The sequence below is a fragment of the Macaca thibetana genome, chromosome 7, assembly GCF_024542745.1.
Source record: "Macaca thibetana thibetana isolate TM-01 chromosome 7, ASM2454274v1, whole genome shotgun sequence".
NCBI classification, from domain to species: Eukaryota; Metazoa; Chordata; class Mammalia; order Primates; family Cercopithecidae; genus Macaca; species Macaca thibetana.
In genome coordinates this window covers 98,705,559-98,731,163 of record NC_065584.1, presented here as the reverse complement: position 1 = coordinate 98,731,163, position 25,605 = coordinate 98,705,559, and the positions used below count along the sequence as shown (strand labels likewise).

At 44.6% G+C, this 25,605-nt stretch overlaps 1 protein-coding gene across 4 annotated transcripts in view; it reads left to right on the top strand.

Moving 5' to 3' along the window:
• Nucleotides 1-25,605, top strand: part of SLCO3A1 (solute carrier organic anion transporter family member 3A1) — a 324,947-nt gene that overhangs the window by 55,716 nt on the left and 243,626 nt on the right. For all 4 annotated transcript variants that reach the window (XM_050798035.1, XM_050798037.1, XM_050798036.1 and 1 more), the window contains exon 2: nt 8,310-8,775. In XM_050798035.1, coding sequence (XP_050653992.1) covers nt 8,310-8,775 — 466 coding nt within the window. The remainder of the gene's footprint in view (nt 1-8,309; nt 8,776-25,605) is intronic.

Sequence of the window (25,605 nt, the reverse complement as noted above, 5' to 3'; positions counted from 1 at the left end):
TGGGATTACAGGCATGTGCCACCATGCCTAGCTAATTTTTTTTTTTTTTCTATTTTTAGTAGAGACGGGGTTTCACCATATTGGTCAGGGTAGTCTTGAACTCTTGACCTCAGATGATCTGCCCACCTCGGCCCCCCAAAGTGCTGGGATTACAGGCATGAGCCACTGTGCCTGGCCCCAGGGAAGCCTTTCTAAGGAAGGCCAGGCTGACTCTCACTCGCAGACTAGGTGATCAGAGAGAACGATAGTGCCCTTATGAAAGACCCACGTGTAGAGAGGGCAGTACAGAGGCCCAGAGAGAGAGCCAGCAGCTTTCAGGATCCTGCTGCAAGGACGAGGAAAATTACCATGCACGACCCCAGGCATAACTGTGATGTGCAGGTGTGCAGAGCCTTTCTCTCCCTCATTTGAACCCTGTGACAAAACTATAAGGGGGTAATTGTTATCTCCATGTTATACATGGGAAAGGAGAGTTGCAGGGGTGTTAAGTGCCTTTTGTCTCATATTACCCAGTTAATATGAAACTCAAAATCTCACACATTTTCCACTGTAACCCTTACCCCCACAACTTGCCCCCTAAAATGATGATGCTTTTGGTGTAGACTGGAGTTTACAGTCTGTGTCTATGAGATTCTCCATATGATTCTTAGTCTGCTTGTTTTTAAAGAAAAATGGTTTTAAAATAGTCCCCATTTATATGTGAACATGATCCAGGCTAAATCATTCCACCAGAAGTAAAACATCATTGACTAAATGTCTCTTTTCCCCAGTCGACACATGAGGTGGGTGTTCTCTTTGCCACCATAGCCGTGACAAGAGGCTGATCTTGTGTCGTCTTCTGTTACTTGGTTCTGCAGATCTAGGATCCTGGAATTCACAAGTGAATGCATTTTGTGTGCCATTTCCCTAGAACTGTAAATGACTCACTCCAAGGAGCTGCTGTCTAGATGAGAAACAAAACCTCACACTATTGCTGCTGCTGCTTTATCGTGGGGAAATGACTTCTGGGCTTAGGTGATTAAGTCTCTTTCTCCCGCTTTACTACAGGAAGACATGTCCTTGGCACATCAGACAAGATACTGAAGTTATCTTGCAAATTAGTTTAATGAAATTAAAAAAAAACTTGGCCGGGTGTGGTGGCGCACACCTGTAATCCCAACACTTTGGGAGGCCGAGGTGGGCGGATCACCAGAGGTCAGGAGTTCAAGACCAGCCTGGCCAAAATGGTGACATCCCATCTCTACTAAAAATAGAAAAATTAGCCGGCATGGTGGCGGGTGCCTGTAATCCCAGCTACTCGGGAGGCTGAGGCAGGAGAATTGCTTGAATCTGGGAGACGGAGATTTCAGTGAGCCAAGGTTGTGCCACTGCACTCCAGCCTGGGCGACAGAGTGAGACTCTGTCTCAAAACAAAACAAAACAAAGAAACAAACAAAGACACAAAAAAACTTGCATTAAAATTGTGCCTGGAATGACTTTTCTGTTACAGCAATAGGAGTGCTTCATATACTTACCAATGGCCAGTGTTTGTACTGCCAGACATAGGAATAGTGTGATTTCCCAAGCTAGATTTATGGAGATCAGGGTTTGGCATTCTACATACGGCCTGTGGACCAAATTTGGCCTGCTGCCTGTTTTTGTAAATAAAGTTTTATTGAAACACAGCCATTTCCATTTGTTTATATATTGTCCATGCATGCTGCTTTTGTGTTATGGTGGTAGAGTCGAGTAGTTGCTATGGTGACCATATGGCCTAAATATCTACTGACTGGCTTTTTGCAGGGAAAGTATGCCAAACCCTGTTCAGGAACCCCTGTTGGGAAAAACCACAGGTTTTTGCAGGACCACAGCAAGGTTGACCTCTCCTGCACTGTTTTTAGCATCTGCTCCTTGACATGGGCCCTGCTGCTGAGCATGCAGTCTGAGGGTACAGCTTCCCCGAAGCTCTCCAGGAAGAGCCCACTCAGTTCTGTCACGTCTGCCGCTACTCAGCAGAAGGGCTTTAAAATGCAGGCTCTCCACACTGCACTCAGGAGCTCTTCCTGGTCTCACAGAGCATCCTGCTCTCTCAGCCTTCGCAAGGGCTCCAGACTGGGCCAGGTGAGACTCTTGCCGGGACCTTTTGGCTCCACCTTGTTTGTTCCTTGCCTCCAATCAGCTACCTCCTCTGTTGAGCTGGAACTCTAAGGTAGCTCTGCCACAGGGGCCTTTCCTTGCTGTTACACCAGCATTAGATTGCTGAAGCCTCCTCTCTCCCCAGCACTGTGGAAACAGCTGCCTCGGCAGTCTCTCCTCACTCCCTGATACCTGCACAGCAGTGCCAGGTTAATATTGCAGAAGAGCGGCTCCTGCTCAAGAAACTCCCTTGGCTCCCCATTGACCTCTAAATCAAAGCCTCAGTCTGGCCTTCAAGGCTGTTTTTATCTCAGACTACTACTCACAGTTCTCTGAAGCCACTCCATATTCCTACCCTTCCCCAGGGGTGGTCTAAACTCTCCCTCTGCCAGCCTCCTTGACGCCACTGATCTTTGCTCTTGGAATGTTGTGGCAGCCTCTCCCCTCCCACAGCTATTAAAATCTAGTTGATCCTTGTTAAATCCCAGGTATATATTCCTCCACACACAGCCAAATGAATGTTCTCGCTCCCTCAAACCTCTGCCACTCTGTTACCCTGTTGCAGGCTGTGCCATCGTTAGGTTGTTTCTTTCTGCTGTCCCCAGACTGTAAACTCCTACAGGGCAGCATGCTTTCGTAATCATGGTTATGTTTCTTGCATCTCCCACAGAGCAGACACTTGGCTGTGTGGGACTGAATTTGAAGTGAAGTCACAGAGCATGCATACCAGTGATGTGGCTAGCTTTTTAGTGTGCACCTACTGTGTGCCAGCTGCTCTGATGTATGACCTCATTAATGTCCGCAGAAGCAAGTATGTTCTCTCCACCACACAGGTGTGGAAACAGGCCCAGGAAGATTGACTTGACCAAATGCTGTCAAAGCCAGATGGGAACTGTTGCTCTCCTGCTCCAGACTTATACTGATAGGACCAGGCTGCTCTGGTGTAAACATCCATGCATGCACAGCCTCTCTGCCACCTGATACACATGCACACGCCTCTACCTGCATGCATGTTAGAGTCACCCAGGGAACTCTGAAAATACAGATGCCCAGTCTTGCAGGTGGGAGGAAAAACACAGGTGTTTTTCAAAAGCTCAGGTGATGCCAGTTCAGGTCAAGGCCCCCGCCACCCAGGCCAGAGTAAGAAGATGTACACACCTCTGGGAGAGCCCCTGAGTTGCTGCTGCCTGCCCCTAAGAATAAGTGTTTATTTGTTAAGTGAATGCCTGATAGCCTTGCCCCTGGTTGGCAACTTTTGAAGGTGAGGATGGGCTCATGAGTACTTGGCCGTGGTCTCTGAATGTGTCCTGTCCTATGGCAACATAGACTGAAGCTCTCCCTTTTGGGCTAAGTGCTCATAGTTGCAGTTGGCCTTAGTGTGACTTCAGCACTTTCCAGAAGGTGAGGCTCCCAGAAATGCATCCCAACATTTCCCACATGAGGAGATAGTGTCTGTATGAACTGGAAATGAGGAGGTGATAATTTCTATTTGTAGGTAACTTAAACTCTTTAATCTTTTGAATGGGAGAAGGCTTGTTGAGAAGAGGGAGTAAAGCAGAGGTACTCAAAGTGGGTCTTCTGATTAGCAGCATCAGTGTCACCAGGTGGCTTGTTAGAAATGCATAGTCTAGACCCCACTCCAGAGACTCTGGGCTTGGGGTTCAGCAGTCTCATCCCCTCTGGGGGTAATTTTACTGCCAGTGAAGGTTGAGAACCTTGGTTCTAGAATGATGGTGAGTATGTGCCTGGTGCCTGACATGGTCAATGGTCCTCATCTCCAGCTGGGTATCAGACACATATCTATATCTATATACATATACATATCTACATCTATATAGATATATAGATATATTTTTTGAGACGGAGTCTTGCTTTGTCACCCAGGCTGGAGTGCAGTGGTGCAATCTCGGCTCACTGCAACCTCTACCTCCCAGGTTCAAGCAGTTCTCCTGCCTCACCCTTCAGAGGAGCTGGGACTACAGGCATGTGCCACCATGTCCAGCTAATTTTTGTATTTTTAGTAGAGATGAGGTTTCACCATGTTGGCCAGGATGGTCTCGATCTCTTGACCTTGTGATCCGCCTGCCTCGTCCTCCCAAAGTGCTGGAATTACAGGCGTGAGCCACCGCGCCTGACTGGGACATCTATATTTTTAACAAGTGTTCCGGGACATTCTGAAATGCAAGCTGATATTTTTTTTTTTGAATAATCATTGTAGAAGCCTGATACATACTGCATTCTTTACATAATAACCTCATATACACTTGGTTCAGGATAAGGGCGCTTCCTCTTTCCTTTTCCTCTTGCAGTTGTGGCTCCTTCTCTAATTATCAAGACCTTCTCTATTAGTCCTGTTACCCATTAAGTAAAAACAGTCATTCCCTTCCACATGCTCTTCCTCAGGCTGGATTGTTCACTGCCACATAAAAGCCACAAGTGGGTTTTATGGCCTCATGCATACTTAATTTTTCTGTCTTCTCAAAATTGTGTTTTAAATGAGAGAAAACATTAGCCTCTGATCTAATTGATCCACAAAGCATCATTTCAGAATCTTTGCATGACTTAACTGTTGACCCAGACTGGCGTCGCGGTCCAGCAGAAGGCCACAGGTCAAGGAGGGAAAGGCCTTACTACTTCCTGTCACCCCTGTGAGTTGCTCTGCAAAGAGCAGGTGGGAACCAGGACAAGAGCTGCAGGCATGGGCGTTATCTGTCTCTAAAAGAACTGATTATTTTTTGTTTTGCCCACAGCTGTCTCTGTCCCCATCACCCTTATCTGTCATCATCAATGTGCACACCTGCATGATATTTTATGACACGGCACACCTGCTGAAATGGAGCAGTTGTCATGTTTCAGATTTGTTGTCTTGTGTGTATGTCATGAGGCATCATGGCAAAAATGAGATAGGGCTTCTGTTGTAACCCTTCCTCCCACTTTGTTACCCTCCAGCCTCATGGTGGGGTCCTAAAGCTGAAGACCTACCAGACTGCTTCAGCCGCCTCTCCAGGGGTGACTCTCTAGGGGACCCCACCCAGACATGTTCTTTTCCACTTCTGCATCCAGCTCCCTTTGGATCTCTCTCAAGACTCACACAAAGGCCTGGGTGAGGCTCCCCAAAGCCCCCTACCTCCCAGGTCTTTAGGCTGCCTTCCTTTTTGTTCCCACATTGTGTCACCTATTATAAACCTCTGGTAGACCACTTATTCCATCATGTTTGTATGTATGTTTGTGTTGCAAAGGAAATAAATGAATTTGTTTTTACTTGCCCAGACCCTTTAGAACTTCTTTGGGAGTATTTGAAAGCCATTTGAATGAGGCAAGGACTAGCTAAACTTCGTTTCTCAACAGCAGCAAATACCTGGTGTTTTAAAAGTGACAATCTAATCACATAACTAGGGCTGAGCGATTTGCAAGTTGGCCTTGACTTGGCTAGAAAGCACAATGGAAATAGGAGTTGGAATCAGAATGCCAGAGATAGAGGGTGTCATAAACGTCATAACCCTGCTCCGCAGAGCTTGCCCAAGGCTAGGGCTGAAAGAGAGACCCCCAGTAATGAGTGTCACGTCCTTAGCCCTGTGCTGCTCACTGCCATTAGAATCACCTGGGAGCTTTGAAAGCATCCGAGGGCCCCCAGGCCGCTCCCCAGACCAGTTCGGTCAGAACCTCCTGGGTGGGACCAGGCCTCTGAAATTTTTAGTGCTCCCCAAGTGCCTCCAATCTGCAGGTAGGATTGAGAACCACTAGGCTCAAGGAGTTTGTTTAAATATGTGGGTTTGAAAATGAGGCTAAGAGGAATCACCTGGCTATAGCTTTTTTTTTAGTAAAGGGAAATTGAATAGAGGCATGCTAATTAGCACAGGCATATGTTTGTGCATAGATACATGTATCTGGACACTGCAGAGAGGTTGTATATGCTTGGATGTTTACAACAGTGTCCATATTTGTAGATTTGGAGGAAGGTTAGATCCATATGACTCTCCTTTTGACCTTTCCTTAGCAGACACACCCAGTTGGTGAGCAGATCCAGCTCATTCTCCCTGAAATAGAACTCTGCCCTAAAATCCTCCTTCCATCTTTTCCTGTTCATTTCCATTGCCACTGTGTTGATGTGGCCTTTTCTTCTCCCCGCTCTCAATATGGCCCAGGTGTCTTCTCTGCTGGCATTCTTCCATCCTCCATTCACCACACCTGGTGTGACCCTTACACTATTAAACCTTTGCTGTTCTCCAGTGCTCACAGATAAATGATGATAATGATAATGATTATAACTGACCCTTCCCTAGCATTAACATGTATGTGTTGTTGACTCCTGACACCAGCTCGGTGAGGTAGCACTCTTGTCGCCCTTTTATAGATGGGGAAACTAACGCGCAAAGTAACTTGGCCAAGGTCAGCCAGAGTCGGAATGGACCCAGGTGGTCTGGCCCCAGAGCCTCTGTTTTGCTGCATCTCTCCATGTATTCCTGTCATGTAGGAAGGGAGAGGCTGCTCTTTGCTAACAGACTTTTCATCCATTATTTCTAATCTTCACATCCCTCCTGCTGAGTAGATACTATGATTCCTGTTTCATAGAATCCAGGCTGGGAGAGTTTGAATAACATGACTGAGGACACAGAGCTAAGGAAATAACAACAGGGATTCAAACCAGGTTTTCCTCCCTCCACCATCTGCATTCTATCTACTTAATTGCTCCGGATTGTCTAAATTCACCCCTGTGGCATTTGTGGCTCCTTACAGTCTGTCCTCACCCCATCTTTCCAGCTATTTTCTTCCTTCCTTTTTTTTTTTTTTTTAAGCAAGGTCTCACTCTGTTGCGCAAACTGGAGTGCAGTGGCGCGATCTCAGCTCACTGCAACCTCCCGGGTTCAAGCGATTTTCCTGCCTCAGCCTCCTGAGTAGCTGGGATTGTAGGTATGCACCACCACGCCTTGCTAAATTGTGTATTTTTAGTAGAGAAGGAGTCTTACCATGTTGGCTAGGCTGGTCTCGAACTCCTGGCCTCAGGTGACCTGCCCACCTTGGCCTCCCAAAGTGTTGGGATTACGGGTGTGAGCCACTGCTCTCGGCCCCAACTATTTTCTCTTCCATGATGAAATCATGCCACCCATCTTTGGCTCATGCTGTTCCTTTTGCCTGAAGTGTTCTTCCCTGCTCAGCGAGGACATCATTCAGCTGTTAGATCTCCCATGACAAGGACTCTTGTCTTGCTCATAGCACCCTGCATGGAATTTGCACACAGCAGGAGAGAGTAGCCATCTCATTTTCTTACACTTCAAGAAGCCCTATAAGAGTGCATCTCATCGTGGCCCCCTTAGTGTGAGGTTTGCATCACACATCTCATCTCCAGTCCCTTTGTGTTATTCTTAGGTACATGTTTACCTTCTTGCTAGATGGCTCCTTCAGGCCAGGTGTCCTCTCTCCATCACTTTTCTCTTGTGTCTAGGGCATTGCCTGGCAAGCAGCAGATGTTCAGTATATATTTGTTTAACAAATGTAGGGCAGACAAGAATACAAAAAACGGGGAAATCATAATCAGTTGGAGGGCAGTTGGCAGAGTCATAGTGCTTAGAACAGTCAGGGGTGTATTTACCTGATGGCCTCTAGGGAAATGTACACTGTTTGGAAATTTCCAGAAGGAAGCAAAGAGCAAATGAATACCCCACTGGGCTAATTTAGCTTGTCCATTTTGCCACTTAGGTTTTGTTAAGTTTGTTTTTATTTTGAGATGGGGAACAGGCTTTGCTAGCCTCCTGCGGAAAATCCCCTGGTTCCTCTGTCTTCCTGGCATGGACTTTATCCCTAGTATATATTTGGGATTGTGTACAAACTGCGGACTTCAGGACTTTTATAGGACTTCATGGGCGGTCTGTGGTGGAGGTTTGTGGGGGTGGGGAAAGCAGTGTTTCCGGAAGAGGGAAGAAGCTTTCAGGATGGAAACAGGTGCCAGAAAAAAACATTTTTGCTACTGGGAAAGTGAATTCGTTAACCGTTGAATTAGGGTTATGATACTAAATAAACGTCTTTCTGATTCGTCAGGTTAAAAGGCATTTACACAGCTGCCTTTTTGCACCTGGCACAGGAGGCCAGGTGGGAGGGTCCCGGGGGGAAGGACAGAGCGCACTGTCAGGTGGGAAGGAGAGGCCTCCTGGGCATCTCCTTGGATTGGCTCTGACATTTCTTCTTGCCCCCTTCAGGTGAGCGTCCTGACCACCCTGGAGCGTAGGTTCAACCTGCAGAGCGCTGACGTGGGTGTGATCGCCAGCAGCTTCGAGATCGGGAACCTGGCGCTCATCCTCTTCGTGAGCTACTTCGGGGCGCGCGGGCATCGGCCGCGCCTAATCGGCTGCGGCGGCATCGTCATGGCGCTGGGCGCGCTGCTGTCGGCGCTGCCAGAGTTCCTGACCCACCAGTACAAGTACGAGGCGGGCGAGATCCGCTGGGGTGCCGAGGGCCGCGACGTCTGCGCTGCCAATGGCTCTGGCAGCGACGAGGGGCCCGACCCCGACCTCATCTGCCGCAACCGGACGGCTACCAACATGATGTACTTGCTGCTCATTGGGGCCCAGGTGCTCCTGGGCATCGGTGCTACCCCAGTGCAGCCCCTGGGCGTCTCCTACATCGACGACCACGTGCGGAGGAAGGACTCCTCGCTCTATATAGGTAGGAGCTGCCCCAGCCGTGTCAGCAAGAGACCGGGGTGTGTTGACGGTGGATAAAAGGGTGGCCTGGTGGACTTTGATTTTGCCGTTGTACTGGTTCTCAGACTTGGCTGCACACCCAGTGTTCTTGAAAAATACTTATGCCTGGGGTTGCAACCTGGGCATTGAGACGTTTTTAAAAGTTCCCAGGTGATTCTCATGAGCAGCCGAATTTGAGCTCCATGGGACTAGACCACTAACCGCTTCAGTGGGAAAACATGACCGGGAGTTGTATGTTTCTCTCTTCTTTTTGGGTGTGTATGTGGACTTTGGGCCTTCTGATGTTAGCCACCAATGTATACTTGGGGTCTACACATTGGAAACTGCAGCTTTGAAGAATCAAAATGATGTCCTGGTGATTGTCCTATTGCAGCTCAAAAGGAGAGGTGATGGCTTTGCCAGCATTTGGCATCATTCAAAGTTGGTGACTTCCGGTAATTTTTTCAATAACGGAAGTATGCATGGGAATTGGCTATTTAGAGAGAAATAAGGTATTTGTGTTTTGAAAAGTTATTTTTCACTGTCAGTTTCCGATGTTTTATACTGGAAGGATGGAAACCACTTGTGGGTGGGGGTTAAGAATCATCTGAGCGGCAAGTTATTTACTATGTGGCGGGCGGTGTTTTCAGTCTCTGTGGTGGGTTCTGTTGGATGGCTGCGTGTGAGGTGAGAGCTGGCCAGCCCAGCATCTCTATCCCTTGTTTACAAAGTATAATTTTGTCTCCTGTCAGCTGCTGGATTTTTCTGACACATCCCCAGTCACTGAGTGCTAAGCTTTGAAAAAATTACCTCTACCCAGGGAAGCTTTTTGCCTCCCAAAAGCAATGTGCCTTGAGGTAGAAAGTTAATTATATTATGGAGGTTTAAGTGAAAATAGAATTTGAACTGGATTTGACATAAAGGTTCCTAACTGCCAAGCTTCAAGCTTGCTGAGATAGGACGGTTTGGAAGCAGGACACACCAGAATGCGGATTTTTCTCTGTGTCTTTCTGACCCAGCTTTGGAGTAGATGCATTTACTGAACACGTATGTTGCACACAGATGTTCTGACTGGCTGTGAACAGGCTCTGGGCAGGAAAGGTGGAAGGAATGTGCATCTCCATTCAGAGGATGGAGCACCAGTGTGCCTAGCCACCACCTACCTATGGAACAAAGTGGAAGAGAAAACGGCTCAGGCCAGAGATGGTTAGGGGTTTCCATTATTACCTGAGAGTGGGTATGGTGGAGGAAGGGAACTAAGGTAATCGTTTTTCTTTCATTGCCTTAAGGCTTGAGTGAAAGCTGCTCCATGTGAGTTTTTTGCACACCAGATCATGGACTACAGCATGTAGCCACAAAAGTCTCCTGAGGTCCACCCTCTGACTTGACTGATGTCACCCTAGGACTCTGGGAGAGTAGGTTTCTGGTAGGAATAACAGGAAGTAGATCCATCAGAGCACAGGGAATGAAATGGGGAGTGAAAACCTGAGTTGTTGTCTCTGCTCTTAGAATCAACTAGAAAAATTTCTCCCCAGAGTCACCCCTGAAGTCCCAACAGTGCTGTATCACTTCTGCCTAGGGCTTTCAGCCATAGTCGCTGAACCCTCTTCTGGAAGTGTCTCCTGATGAGTTAAGTTGTGCTATTTCCCCACACTGGGTGAGGGTTGGTTTGAATGTGCCAAAAGCTTTATGGTGAGGAAGCACTTTGGTTTGGGACATAGGGGTGTGGGAGGTGGACGCATGGACTGTAGGGCTGATCATTTGAGGCAGGAGGTCTTCTTGAATTCTGAGGCCTTGTCTATGGGATTTGCATTGAGTCTTTGGTAGGAAGAACTATTCAGCCAAATTTCTATTTGGTCACCCCATTCCTCTATGATAAGTCTACATTGGGGGAGTGTCTCTTTGCATGACGTATGAACATCTTGGTGGCTCTGTTACATATGGCCAGGTTCCAAAACATCGTAGCCCATGCCGTGGAGATGATAGTTCTGTGTCTCTCTGCACTGGTTTCATGGGTTTGTGTTTATAGGGATCAGGAGAGGAGAAATCTTTTGCATAGATTGACCTCAATAGGTGGCCTTTTATTCCATATGTGGTTTATCTCCAGGTATAATTTAAGATCATAGCATATGCAGAGCATAACTGGTTCATTTATATATTGTATGAGCTATAAAAAAAAGTGTTTGTGGTAGTGAGAATATTTCAAAGTTTATCTCCTCTAATATGGCACTAGTTCCTGAAGCCACTTAACTTTACTTCAGAGTATTTGGGGTAGCCCACTGAACAGTATTGATATAAAATTCTGGTCTCTTAACTCCCTGAAGAGGAGGAAAGTCTCAAGGGACTGATGCTGGGACCCTAGGTGTAAATGTATATCCATCGGGGAGGAATAACATGTGTACCCCTGGTTCCAGCTCCTGCAGAGCTGGTCTAGAGAGGGACCCACAACCAGCTGTCTGATCATATGCCTAAATTGTGATACCATAGTGGAGACTGAAAGGATTCTAAATATGGCATGTGTAAAACACCAGCTTGTTCTTGAGCTGAGCCTTCCCTGTGGGTGTCAGCAGGGAAGAGAATGATCAACATGCACAGCTCAGGCTGCAGGTCAGTGGTGATGATACCTGTCCCTGGGTTGCCCACATCGTGGGTCACTAGATGGGTGCTGTTTGTGCATTGGTGGCTGTGTCATAGCTTCCACTACAACCCAGGGCAAAGTGAAGCATTCCATCCTGAATTAAGCTGATATTTTCCAGTGAAATGACTTACTTGCTTTGACCTCTTGTGGCTGAGCCACTGCCAGACTCCTGGATTCCTGGATGGGCTATTCACAAGGGGCTCCTCTGGCTGGCACCATTCTTCAGCCAGTCCTTTCCATTGTGGGAGCGAGCCAAGGGAACTCATTACCAGGGGACAAAACTGGATGAATGGGGACTCAGCTCTGCTGGCAGGCTTTCACTGCAGCATCATGTGGCACCCAGCCTCACAGTGCAGCCAGATAGTGACCCGTGGGTGGCACGTGGCACTCTTTGTTCTTAGAGTGACTGCATGGGCACGGTGGCAGTGGAGACCACGGGGCCCCTACTGAGGTCCAAGAATCCATTCTTTGGGAGTCTAGTCATGCTTGTAGCTCCATGTTGTGACCTTCCATTAACCCAGTTTTCTTAGCTGTCCTTCTGTTTCTCTAAGTTCAAAACACAAGTCGTATTTGCTTTTTATGAAAGTGTAAGTAGGATGATGTAACGGACTTACTGTGCTCTTTCATTAGGTTGCCCCCCCTTTTTTTTCCAAGGAGGAAAAGGTGAAATGGGAGTAGTAAAGATTTCTAAATAACTTTATTCCTAGTTAAAAAGCATTACATGTTCACTGTTTACAATTTTGAATATGTAGAAAAAGAATAATTTGAGAATATTTACTTGTAGCTTTATGGTGTATATAATTCCATTCTCTTTTCTGCATTAGTATGCTTTTCTATGAAAATATGTTCATGATAAATGATGTTTTGTAATTTCATTTCTCTTAATATTTCATGAGAATTTCCTTGTTACTAAATATTCTATGACATTATTGCTGCATATATAATATTCCCTTCTGAATATATATGATAATATTTAATACTTTCTATAGTTGGACATGGATTTTTAAAATTTTTGCTGTTTTAAACAAAGCAGATAGGTAAAGTGTGATTCCGAGAGGTTGAGTAACTTACCCAAACTCATTTACCTGGATAGGGCTGGGCTGTGCATCTAAAAGTGACGCTTATTTCAGGTATGTCTGGGATCTGCTCACAAGGCTGGGATGGGAGCTCAAGGGTAGTGCCTGGTCCTAGGAGTCAGGTGCAAGCCAGGGCATTCCATGAGACAGCCCGAAGCCTCCTGGGCATAAAAATTGCAGCAGGAGCCAGGAAGGTGGGAAGACAGCAGTGTGTCTGGAGTCCAGGGAGAGAGGTGCTACTGAAATGGAGAATGAGTGTCAGAGCCAGAATGGAGAGTTAGAAGTAGGATGGAGAGAGAGGAAGGTGGTCTTAGCTAAGGTTCATGTCTGGGTTCTGGAAAGAGCTTGTGCCCCTGTTTCATAGTGCTTTGAGCTGAGATGGCTGCAAATCAGACCTTAGACATCTGGGGCAGGAGCAGCTGATCTGTTCCATCTTTTGCTCAGCTCTTTCCAGTAATGTGGGCGCCATACCTTCACATGCCATTCATTCTGTTTCTGAACTGCAGTAGCTGCTAGGAGGTTTTTTTAAATGTTGTGTTAGAAATAGGCCACCTTACAACTTCCCATACCCTGTGTTCTGGTTATGCCCTCTGGATCTACCATGAAAAATCCCTATCCCTCTTCCATATTTTGATGGCTTCCCAAATAGTTGAGCACTAACCTTTCATGGGTAGGCGGAGGGTATCTAAAGCTTGGCTCTTCTAGGCTAAGACCTTTGCTCTATGCTTGATGGGGTTTCCTACCATACTTCCTTCTTAAGAGGGATGCCAAGGGCTGGGGAGCTCATTACCAGAGGACAAAACCAGATGAATGGGGGGTGTGGGATATGGCATTGTATTAGTTTGCTAGGGCTGCCCTCAGCAAACACCACAGACTGGGTGGCTTAAATGACAGAAGTATATTTTCTTATAGTTTTAGAGGCTGGAAGTCTTAAGATTAAGGTGCCACAGGGTTGGCATCCTCTGCAGTCTCTCTCCTTGAATTTCAGATGGTTGCCTTTTCTCTGTGTCCTCACGTGGTCTTTCTTCTGCATACACATCCCTGGTGTCTCTCTGTGTATCCAATTTACTCCTCTTACAAGGTCACCAGTAAGATTGGTTTAGACCCACCCATATTAGTTCATTTAACCTTAATTGCCTCTTTAAAGAACTTGTCTCCAAATATAGTCAGTCACATGCTGATGTTCTGGGGGTTAGGGCTTCAATATATGAATTTGGGGGAAGGAACACTATTCAGCCTGTAACAGACACCAAAGAGATCAGTACCAAACTAAGACTGCACTCCTGCCTCTTGTGCCAAAAGTTTTCTGTAAGGAACTGTATTGTCATTTTTTTCTCTAAGTACTTGAGGAATTGATGATGTAGTTTTTTTTTTTTTTTAATAGCTTTTAAAAATTATAGAATCACAAGTTGTGGCAAAATACAGGAAAGTCCCCTGTATCCTTCATCCTGTTTCCCCTGCCGTTGATGTCATGGTAACTGCATACAATAGCAAAACCAGGAAATTAACATTGCTATAATCCATAAAGTTTATTCAGATTCCTCCAGATTTTTTTTTTCATTGTAGAGACGAAGTCTCACTCTGTCACCCAGGCTGGAGCACAGTGGTGCCATCTTGGCTCACTGCAGCCTCTGCCTCCTGGGTTCAAGTGATTCTCGTGCCTCAGCCTCCCAAGCAGCTGAGATTATAGGTGCCTGCCACCACACCCGGTTACTTTTTTTTGTATTTTTAGTAAAGACAGGGTTTCATCATGTTGGCCAGGCTGGTCTTGAACTCCTGACCTCAAGTGCTCCACCTGCCTCGGCCTCCCAAAGTGCTGGGATTATAGGCATGAGCCTCTGCGCCTGGCCAAGATTTCTCCAGTTTTTATATGTGCTCATTTGTGTGTCTGTCTATAGTTCTGTTCAGTTGTATCAAATGTGGATGATGCAGTTTTAAGAATGCAGATTGGGATCAAGATGAAACCAGATAATTTTGAGTTGTGCATGTTAGGCAGACACACGCACGCACGTGCACACACACAAACACACACACACACACACGGCACAGAGACAGGGACTGGCAGAGTCTCCTGAGGATGGATGTTCTGGAGAGAATGGGAGCTGGCCAGGGGAAAGGGGTTCTTTGAGAAGGGAGCTTTTGCTGTTTGCCTGAATACACAGGACAAGTGCTGCAACTCAGGAGGCACACATATTAGACACAAAAATGTGTCATGTTTTCTTTTTTTTAATCACTTATCGTGAACCGCAGTGCACCCCTCAGTGTTTCCGTTAATGATGCAAAGAGAGTAATTCTCAGATTTCATCTGCCAAGTTTTTGTTTAGTACAAAGGCCCCCCGAATACTGGCCAGCAACCAGAGAGAACCAAATTTCCTTTCAGATCCCTGGGAGCAAAGAGTTATTTTGCCTCTGACGAGTTTTTATTTTAACTCGACATTGGGTAAAATGTGTTTTAATTCTCCAAAGAACATGGATCGGGTATGAATCAAATATACTGTGACTGCAGTTCATCTGAAAAAATAATTAAAAAGCCATCCCTCGTGGGAGCAAGCATTGCTCATTATATGCTTGCAACTTCATTGATATTGAAGTTTCCTTCATTAATTTATTTTTCTAAAATAAATGGCACTCTAAAAGTGGTCAATTTGTTTTGGCGTTATTCCATTCCCTCTCACCAGCTGCTGGTCACATGCCATTTCCAGTGTGTTTTTAGCAACCTGCTAGGAAACAGCCAGTGGCTCTTATCTGGTGCTTCCATATTGCCTGGGCTGATAGGTGTTTCTCATTCATTCACAGCCACTCATAACTCATGCCCTGTGGTTCATGGCATCACTGTTGTGCTTGCTGCCTGGGTGACCTATGGACAAGACTCTGTGGGCTCTGGAGCCTAACAGTCTTGAAATTCAAATTCTGGCCCCTCCACAACTCCTGGGTTTTGGATGAGTTTCCAGTTGCCCTGAGACTTTGGCCTTTTCAGTAAAATGGTCTGGTCTACCTGGCCAGGCTTTACATGAATGTCAGGTATCCTGTACACTGTGGGGATTGGTAAATGCTGCCCTGTTCATCCTTATGGTCATAGCATCTCCATTTCCAGATGTAGAAATTAAGGCACAGGTGGATACATGACTGACCTGTTTAAACACAGGAGCAGATCTTTGGACAAGAGCCCTTGGAACCTGATTTTCGGCCTGAGATGTGATCCATCTTATAGAGCTGAGAATAGCAACCTCTTCAGTCCTAAACCAGCAGGGCTCTTCTTTTCCTGAAGACCCCCTCCAGTGGCTCATCTCAAAGTGCATGAAGTGCTAGCGTTGCCCCAGGCAGGAGGAGAGCCAGTTTGTATTAATTTGGAGGCACCCCAGAGTATGGCCATTGCCCCAGTGTGATGTATGGATTGGCTTTCTGGGTTCTAGCATGTTGCTTCTTAATTTGGAAGCATATTGGCTCAATTTTATTTTAAATAATATATTCTTGTTTTAGTAACATTGAGAAAAACAAAAATGTAATAAGAAAATGTAAATAATATATAATCCAGATACCTACAGCAAATTATTGTCAGTAGTTAGGTATATTTTATTCCAGCCTTTTTTCTCTGTATATAGTTTTGCTTAGTTAACAACCATACTATAAATAAACCTACTTTTTATCAGCTGGCATATTATAAAGTTTTTCCTGTGTCATAAACAATATACATCATTTTAGATAATTGCATTTTTTTTTTGGTCAATCTAGAAATGCTGGAATTTGCTAGTTGGGCATTTAGGTGATGAATGTCTTCGTGGCTTTATTTAGCCTTGTCCACGTTGGCTGAAAACTTTAAAAGCTCAGGTTAGTTCAGATAGATTCAGTGTGAGCTAAAAGCCAGCCTCGTGGCCTTGCGGTGACTTTTTCCAAAAGATAAATGAGTGAGGCCGGGAGTGTCCTGCAGACAGGCTCTGGGCTGGCTATGGGTGTTGGCATTCTTGTTTTGCAGCCCCCTTCCACGTCTGCTCAGGGATCACAATCTTAAGTGCTGAAGGGGCTCAGTTGACAAATGAGAAAAGCAGACAGTGTGGAGCCTGGGGAGCTGGTCCTTGCCTCATCCTCCACCATTTGTTGCCCTGTAGGAATGCAAAGTTACTGTTTCCAGATCTTCTGATTGTTAACAGAGACTGGAAATCGGTATTTTTCAAGAGGATTGAGTTGCCAACTCATTGAAATCTTCTCCAAGCCCTTTGTGAGTCAACATTGTTTAGCATGTCTCGAACACATGGTAGCTGGAACACACACAGCGGCTTGCCATGGTAGGCTCTTTGCTCCAGACCATGAATTTCAAATTGCATTCATCTTTTGAGTTGCAAATAAATAAAACACAAAAAAAGAAAAGAAAGGAAAGCTGTCACACATTGTGAATGTCATAGCCAGCAAAACGTGTTCTTTGCTGTGGTTCTGAATGTTAGGGGTATTGGATTTGGAGGAAGGGGATTGGGGATCTTGCACAAACACAGGACAACCTGGCAGGGGTGAGGGGAACACCACTGCTGAGTGGACCTGCTCCTACTGACACCTTGCTTACTGCCTCACAATGATGGGGATTCCCAGGATTGGAAAGAAATGAAACCATTTTCCCAAGCTTAACATGGCCAGAAGAAGAAAAACACAGTTCAAGGTTCCCCAGAGAGAGTATTGGGATGCATAAACCAAACCTTTTGGGGCTGGCTGGGGCCTACAGATATTTACTGGGTGTGCAAGAGCATCTTTGAAGAAACTTTAGAACATAGCACTGAAGTATTTGATAGGCAGGAAACAGGACCAGAGAGACCCATGATGACCTAAAGAAAGGTGAAAGTCCACGTGAGGGAATTTTCCTTCCAGAAGGATGTCAAAGACTACTGCTAGTTACTTCTTCACCCCGGCTTCCTTACTGCACCTAACTAGACAAGGCACACCGATCTTATTTGCTTTTCAACTGCGGCACAGGTATTGTTCTTAAAAAAGATTTCGAGACATTTCCTCTAATAACATGCATATTGTTGCTCTTCAGTTTAAAGGAGTGTTTACTTTTCTGAGAGAGAATAATCTTGGCTTCATTTTCTTTTTGTCCTTTTCACCTACAAGAAGCATTCTGTGAGAGCAGATGGCATGAAAGGTTTGGTTTCTGTTGAGCATTGTGTTTTGCTATTGTTAACACTGGGATTTGAGGTTCATAGTCTTCCTCCTTAGTGGGAAGTGAGTTATTCATTGCTAGATAACTTTTTAAGTGTTAAAATGCCTCACAGAAGAGTCTCTTGTGGATATTTGCTTTTGTCTGTCCAGTACCTTGTTTTTTCCACTGGGAAATTACCTCTCCCATCTTAGGTGGTTGCTGTGGGTTGCAGAAGTGGCCATGTGGTCAGTCCAGGCATGGTCAGTTGTGACACATAGAAGGTCTACAGTAGTCTACAGTGACAGACCCTAGAAGTGGGCCACTCAGAGTCCACTGTGAGGTGAGAGAAGTGGACCAGCTTCTCTTGTAGGACTGTTACTGAAAGAACTCTGAATACCCAGAGATTCCAGTGTCCATCATTGCTGCCACATGCAGAGAACTTGCCTAAGAATGAATGAACTTACCTACAGAGAAAAGTAGACCAGGGAAAAGGGAGAGCAAAAGGGCTTCCTAGATCCAGCCATGCTTGAAGCTAGCATCCAGCCCTTAGAATCCTAGTCACTTGAACACATAAATTATCCTTTCCAACATCTACAGCTGCCAGGTTTCTGCCTCATCAGGCTTGAGTGCCCTGTCATGTCATAGAAGTTGGTCTGGATTGCTTCCCCCTTGAGGTATAACCAAGCATCTTTGAATAGGGATAGAGTCCAGGGAAACTCCGGTAAGGCAGTTGTTCTCTGCTCAAAGTGCTAGTTCTTTCACAGTACAAAGATAACCACTCATGAGACTCTGAAGAACCCCTGACCCTATGCATAAAATGAAAGGGGCTAGCTTGAAAGTGTTGGCTTAGCTCTTCATTTCATTATTTCAGAGGCATTGAAGTTACGGAACTTAGAAGCCAAAAGGAATGTCCCCTCTCCACCTTTCTCCCTACCTATCAAAAACAAACAAAAGTATTTTAAAAATAACCTGTTGGTAGGCTTTGTGCAGGAGCAGTAAGTGTTTAATAGCACATTGCCTATGTGGGCAGGAGCATGTTGAGCATGCTCAGTTTATTCAATGGTTCTGTTTATTGAATGGAAAAACTATAACCAACCCTGGCTCTTTTACTTGACTGCAGTTGCCAGAGCTACCTTAACTCCCTCAAATAATGACTGCATATTGTCAGGAATGAATAAGCTAAATAAATGAATATGTTCCATTCCCAGCGTGGCTTTGCCATTTCATTCCTGCCAAGCCGTGTGTGTGTGTGTGTGTGTGTGTGTGTGTGTGTGTGTGTGTGTGTGTGCACGCATGCTTATTTTAGCCCACATAATAGACAAATATGAAGATACCAAAGCCTTGTGTGGCTAGTGGACACTCATCAAAATTGAGGTGTATTTCTTTAGCACTCAGATTCAAGAATTTGGCTTAAGAATGTCAGGAGTCATTGTTGGCTACTTGAAGCTAAAGGTTCTTGGATGTGCTTTGCAGGAGTGGGGGCCATACCCTTTTCGAATTATGTGGAGATTTATGTGTATGTGTACCCTGGGAGGAAAGCTTTCACTGGATTGAACGAGGTTCATGACCCACAGAAGGTTAAAACCATATAAAGTGCTAATGTTAGACTTTGGTGACAGGCATCTTGGGGTGAGATAAGTCTAGCTAGTTGAGGGTGAGATAGGCTGTATGGAGTGACAGATGGCATTTAGAGACTGGAATGTTGTTCACTGTTCAGCTCTTAGCTTGTTTTGCTCCCTGGGGAGCCACTGTACTTACAACAGGAAGCATTTAAGCATCACTTAGGCAACTGTGGTAAAAAGTCAGAATGCATTCTCAGCAGCATTGGAGACGCCCCTCAGCCCTCCACTCCCCCGAAAATTCCTCTGGGGCTGAAATTTTCCATCCCTTCTTTCAGCCTAACCGTGGGTGTTTTGGGTAATATTCAGCAGATTTTCTGTGCTGGTTTGAACTGATGCACAGATAGGAAAATCAAACTTTTTTTTTCTTTTTTTTTAGTTCAAAAACATTTTAAAACAGCACTTGGATCATTAATAGAATCTGAACTCTCAAAGTCAAAATTTTCCATGTGTTCTAACTAAGAAAAAGACTCACTGTTGGGGCAATGAAAAACAAAGGCAGAAAGTTGTGAGGGACTAAACAATTCTGGGGACACAAATGAACTGGGCAAACTTTTTATTGGCAAACCTTTTTTGGGATAGTTGGTACATTTGAGAAACCTTCTATTTTATACCACGGCCTCCTATTTCAGGTGTCGGGGGACTGAGGGAGGATTGGCGTTGAACTCATTCTGATGTCTCTCCAAGGAAAGATACTTTTCTCCCTTTCTCTCTGTAATGTTCCAAGCAAGTGGGGCCAATGGGTGTGATTTCTCACTGCTTCCCTTTCTGGGCAAGACGCTGTTACCATAAGAACATTCACGTTTGCCCACCTGCCTTGTGAGTTGTTAATGGAGTTTACAAAGGGAATTTGGATTCCCAGCAAGAGGTCTCATTAACACAGCAAGGATCTAATAGAATCTAAAATTGTGTATGGACACTGGAACCTTTTGAAACCTGGTGGTTTCTATTATTAGATCTAAATGATTTCACCAACCCTGGCCCCAGACTATACATTTGTATCATGGGGCAAAGAGCCTTCTCTTCGTCAAGGTAAATCTACCATATTGATTGAAGAACATGCTAATACCTGTGATTCTGGTGCCAAGACAAGATTAAAAAGGCCATTAGGCAGTACACAGAGGAAAGTGTCTCCCACATTGGTGCTTTTATTTTATTTTTTTAATAGCGGCCTTGTTACTGGTTGTGTGTTTAATACTAGGATTCATTACTATCATAAAGAAAGTTTAACAGCTGTCTGCTTATTTAGACAAGTGCATTAAGAACAGGTGAGTTTGAATAGTGACCATAATAACACTGAATACACTAGCTCCCATTTATGGGGTCATAGCTGTATGACATATTTTGCATATACTTTCTCACTCCCTCTTCATAAAGCCCAAGGAGATAGAGGCTGTTATTCTTACTGTATAGATACAGGAGCTGAAACTCATGGGGCTTAAGCAACTTGTTCAGGGTCGCATAGTTAGTGGGTGGCAAGGCCCAAGCTACAATCCCGGTCTGGTCTCCATTATCCCAAGGGCCTTGTCTTTCCCATCGTATGCTACCCCTCCACCATCCCCAGGTATGGTTACATCCACACCAGGATAATATGGGACCCCAAGCATGTCACACTAAGCATGAAAAGTGACTCAACCCAACTACCTAAATAGGTATACAGCTCTTTCTCAGTATAGTACCCACCTGCGGTGCTTTGTCATTTTAGCAGTAACGTATGAAATGGTGAGGTGTTTCTAGGCCAGGAGAAGTCTGATGGGTCTGGGGTATTCAGGGTCTAGTTCTGTGGAAATTTTAAAAACTCTCATCAGATAAAGCATTGCTCCCACAAAAAAATCATGTGAGTTGTTTTCAAAATCTCCTTGTAGTAAAGTGAGAGAAGCTCACTCACCAGACGGTTTTGTTTACATTTCAGGCCTGGCAGCATTTAACTGGTATACATTCACTGCACTTATGCAACTTGGACTTGTGTGTTTCACTCCCAGACTTGATGAAGCTGACTTGCTTTTCTGAGCGAGTCAGGAGTGATTTTAAAACATACTAGACTCCAGCTGGGACAAGAATGGTAAGAAGGTAGGGCAAGAAAGACTTCTTGGATTGTGGATGAATACATGAGGAAGAACAAGAAGTAGAGATTACATAATTCCCAAGACCTTTCATCACGGGGGAGTAATCAGCATTAGCAGTTATTGAGCTCTGTGGTGTTCTAAAGACCTTCAAGAGTGTCATGTCCACATACATGAACTGTGTTTGCAGAAGAAGGTGGTTACACGATGGATGGATTGGGAGTGGCAAAGGCAGGTCTTCTTAAGGCATCCTCAAGGACTTGATGTCCAAGTGGCTGAACTGCCTTCCAACTCTATGTCCTGAAGCCACATTTTCCTGAAGTAATTGAGATAGCTTTTTAGTGACCTTCAGAAAAAATGACAGTCTCTTACTGGTCTGTCTGGGGGAGTTGAGAGAGGGTCTAGAGATTAAATTGGGTGAGGGACCACGTGTTCCATGTGGGAGCATTGGTGCAAAGTTGGGAGACTCAGCTCCTGCAGCTTATGATGCCAGATTCATATTTCCAGTCTTTTTTTAATTAAAAAAGTTGTAAATTGTGGTAAAATATACATAAAGGTCACCATCCTAACCATTTTTAGCTGTACAGTTTGGTAGTGTTAAGCATATTCACATTGTCATGCAACAGATGTCCAGAACATTTTCATCTTGCAAAATTGAAATTACCTATTAAACAACAACTCCCATTCCACCCCCTCTCCAGGCCCTGGCAACCACCATTCTACTTTCTGTCTCTATGAATTTGACTACTCTAAGTACCTCAGATAAGATCTTAGAGTATCTGTCTTTTGTGACTGGTTTATTTCACTTAGCAGGATGCTGTAAAGGTTCATGTTGCAGCATTGGGTTAGAATTTCCTTCCTATGTATATTATATACCAAATATTCCACTCTATGCTTACACCACATTTTGTTTGTCCATTCATCTACGAATGGACATTTGGATTGTTTGCACCTCTTGGCTATTGTGAAGAATGCTGCTGTGAACATGGGTGTGCCATGTATTTTCAGCTTTATAAAAGTATATCTCCATCTGGGTATCCTAAGGTGTGTTAAACCTAGTAAATCCATAATTCATCTCCCAGGTTTGCCTTATCATTGACCAGCCTTGTCCTCCTCTCTCTTGTCTTGCATTTAAAAGTGACAGCCTCTCATGGATCAGGCCTCCTGCACCTCTCATATGTCTGGCCCCCAGCATCCTCTACTCATCCCTTCCCTGCCACAGGCCAGCTCTCAGCACCGCTCAGCTGGACCACTGCATCTACCTCTGATGAGTTTCACTGTGCCCAATCCAGCCTGTCTCCAAGTTGTCCTTCATGTTGCCACTGTTCCAAAGCAGGCTGTGAACTTGATGAACCTAGAGAGATGTGCATTGTTCTGGTTCCAAGAGCTCTGCATGGGATTTAATTTTATTTTGTTACATGTCCAGTGAGTAATAACCATATGGTTATGTGTATTAATATAATGCATATGGTGAGATTATAGTATTGTATTTTTGAGACACTTAAAATATCCTGACTCCATTTTAACAGAAGTGTTAAATTTAATTGTCTACATTTTATTCATTCATTCAACACATATTAATTAATGACTTACCATGTGTCAGTCCCTGTACAAGGTGCTAGGGATCTATGGATGAATCAGATGTAGCTTCTGTCTGTAGGAGTAATAATAAAATCACCCAATGTTTATTAAGCACTTATTGTGTGCCAAAGACTGGGCTAAGTTCTTGACATATATTATCTGGTGTAATTCTTAAAACAACCCTGAGTTAGTTTTTATTCGCCGCACTTTATGGGAGGAAATCCAGGTGCAGAGAGCTTGAGTAAAGGGACAGCTTGGGGATTTGAGTCCATGGGGTTCTTGCTTCTCACGACGTTCTCGACTACTGTCTTTTCCTGCTTCACAGCAAACTGTACCAGCAACTGCCATGCAAAAGCCAACAGTTTGAAACAGGAAGGGCAAAATGAAACAGCAGACTGATACGTATGCATTTATAGATGTGGAGCTGGAAAATATTGACCACATGTGCTCAGGAATATTTTACAAGTGTGAATAATGACCAGTTCCTTGCAAAGAGACAGGCTTCCAAACCGTACTTGCTGTTAGAGAAAAGAAACAATATTCTGCATGTTCTTAAAGCAAGAACCCAAGTAAACGCGGTTTTTCATGGGTGTCAAATGCTGCTCCCTGATGCGATGCATTACGCAGGCAAAGAAATAACATGACAAAGCCTCTCACAGCCTCAGAAAGGAAGGCGATGTCTCTGAACTGGCCATCTGGATATAGCTAGGAGAAGCATTTTCAGAATTTGCCAAGGTTCACAGCTGGGGAGAGAGGCCAGTGGCGTCCTCTGCTGTCAGGGGGCCCCTCCTCGTCTTCCTCTGTGAATGGGCAAGCCCTGCTTCTTCTGCTGGGTTGTATTTTTTTTTTTTTGGAGACAGAGTCTCACTCGGTCACCCAGGCTGGAGTGCAATGGTTCGATCTTTGCTCACTGTAACCTCTGCCTCCCAGGTTCAAGCAATTCCCCTGTCTCAGCCTCCCAAATAGCCAGGACTACAGGCATGTGCCACTGTGTCTGGCTAATTTTTGTATTTTTGGTAGAGATGGGGTTTCACCATATTGGTCAGGCTGGTTTCCAACTCTTGACCTCAGGTGATGCACCTGCCTTGGCCTTCCAAAGTGCTGGGATTATGGAGTGAACGACCACACCCGGCCTGGGTTGTGTCTTCAGTGTGGAAACACACACACACAGGAGTAGATGAAGGGAAAAAACAGAGATTGCTATTCATCACACAAAAGCCAAGCATGTTCTTTTAAGAAATCACTGTTGCTGGAGACTTTCAGGCAAGTGAGGTGAGCATTAAACAGACTTTTAGTGTAAAATCAAGGAACAGACTTTTAGTGTAAAATCAGGGTGGAAGATTTAGGTTCAGTAATTTGTGGTTTGCAGTGATGACTGTCTTAGCTTTGGCTGGTAGGAAGCTCCATTGAGAGAGTGCGTATCGTCTGCAAGGCACTGAGCTCACTGTTGCCTTTATGACTGTTCACTTCATCTTTATAATGGCTATTTTTCCTCAATAGGAAACAGGCTCAGCAGAATTAGTAACTTATGCAAAATCGTAACTCCTAGTATGTCAGTGATAAGACTTGAATATAATGTTCACTGATCAAATCTGGGCTCAAATTGAGATTTCACAGAATAATTGATTCTTTTTCCATTATGGAAAACTTAAAACATATTCAAAATTTAAAAGGATGGTTGAATGAATCTATTCAACTATAGACTGTGTGCCCATTGTCCAGTAATTATCAGCACATTGCCTTTCTTGTTTTATCTCTGCCCCTACCTGGTCTCCCTTCTCCGTGATTATTTTGAAGCAAATTTTAGATATACCATTTTATGTGCAGCATTTTTGTTTTGTTTTGTTTTTTGTTTTATACAGGGTCTCACTCTATTGCCCAGGCTGGAGTGCAGTGCTGTGCTCTCGGCTCACAGCAACCTCTGCCTCCCAGGTTCATGCAGTTCTCCTGCCTCAGCCTCCTGAGCTGCTGGGATTACAGGCATGTGCCACCACACCCAGCTAATTGTTGTAATTTTAGTAGAGATGAGGTTTCACCATGTTGGCCAGGCTGGTCTCAAACTCCTGACTTCAGGTGATCCACCTGCCTTGGCCTCCCGAAGTGCTGGGATTACATGTGTGAGCCACCGTGCCAGGCCTATTTGCAGTTATTTCTAAAAGTTATTTCAAAACATAATCACAATCCCATTCTCATGGTCGTTACATCTAGAGACTTTATCAGATTGAGGTTTCATTTCTTGGGGGCAAGAGGTACTTAATCGGTGACAATGATGATGATGATGATATGTACTTCCATCTTGGGACACATGTAGCTTTCTATAGTGTTAATAGCTATGCTTGGCCATGGCCTTGGGGATGATATTTAAATTCCATCATTACTCCTTTGATTACTTCTACTAAGAGAATCTTCCCCATTTCAACTGTTTTGTTATCCTGAGTTAGAACTGGAATGAGAAAACGAGGAAAAATCCTCCACAATTACTAAAAACAATTTAAAATTTAAGATTTTTTTTCAGTTATTTTTCTCCTTAAGGTATATCCTGTTAGGAATACACACTGAAATTACTGTGTTTTAAAGTAATGGAAAATGGCTTCTCTCTGTGCAGTTATGACTCTAATTCAGTGAACAATTAAGTTTGCTTCATTTTGCTTTTGATTTTTATAGATTGCTTTTCCAAAAATATATAATTATGTAAGCTATTTACAGGGCTT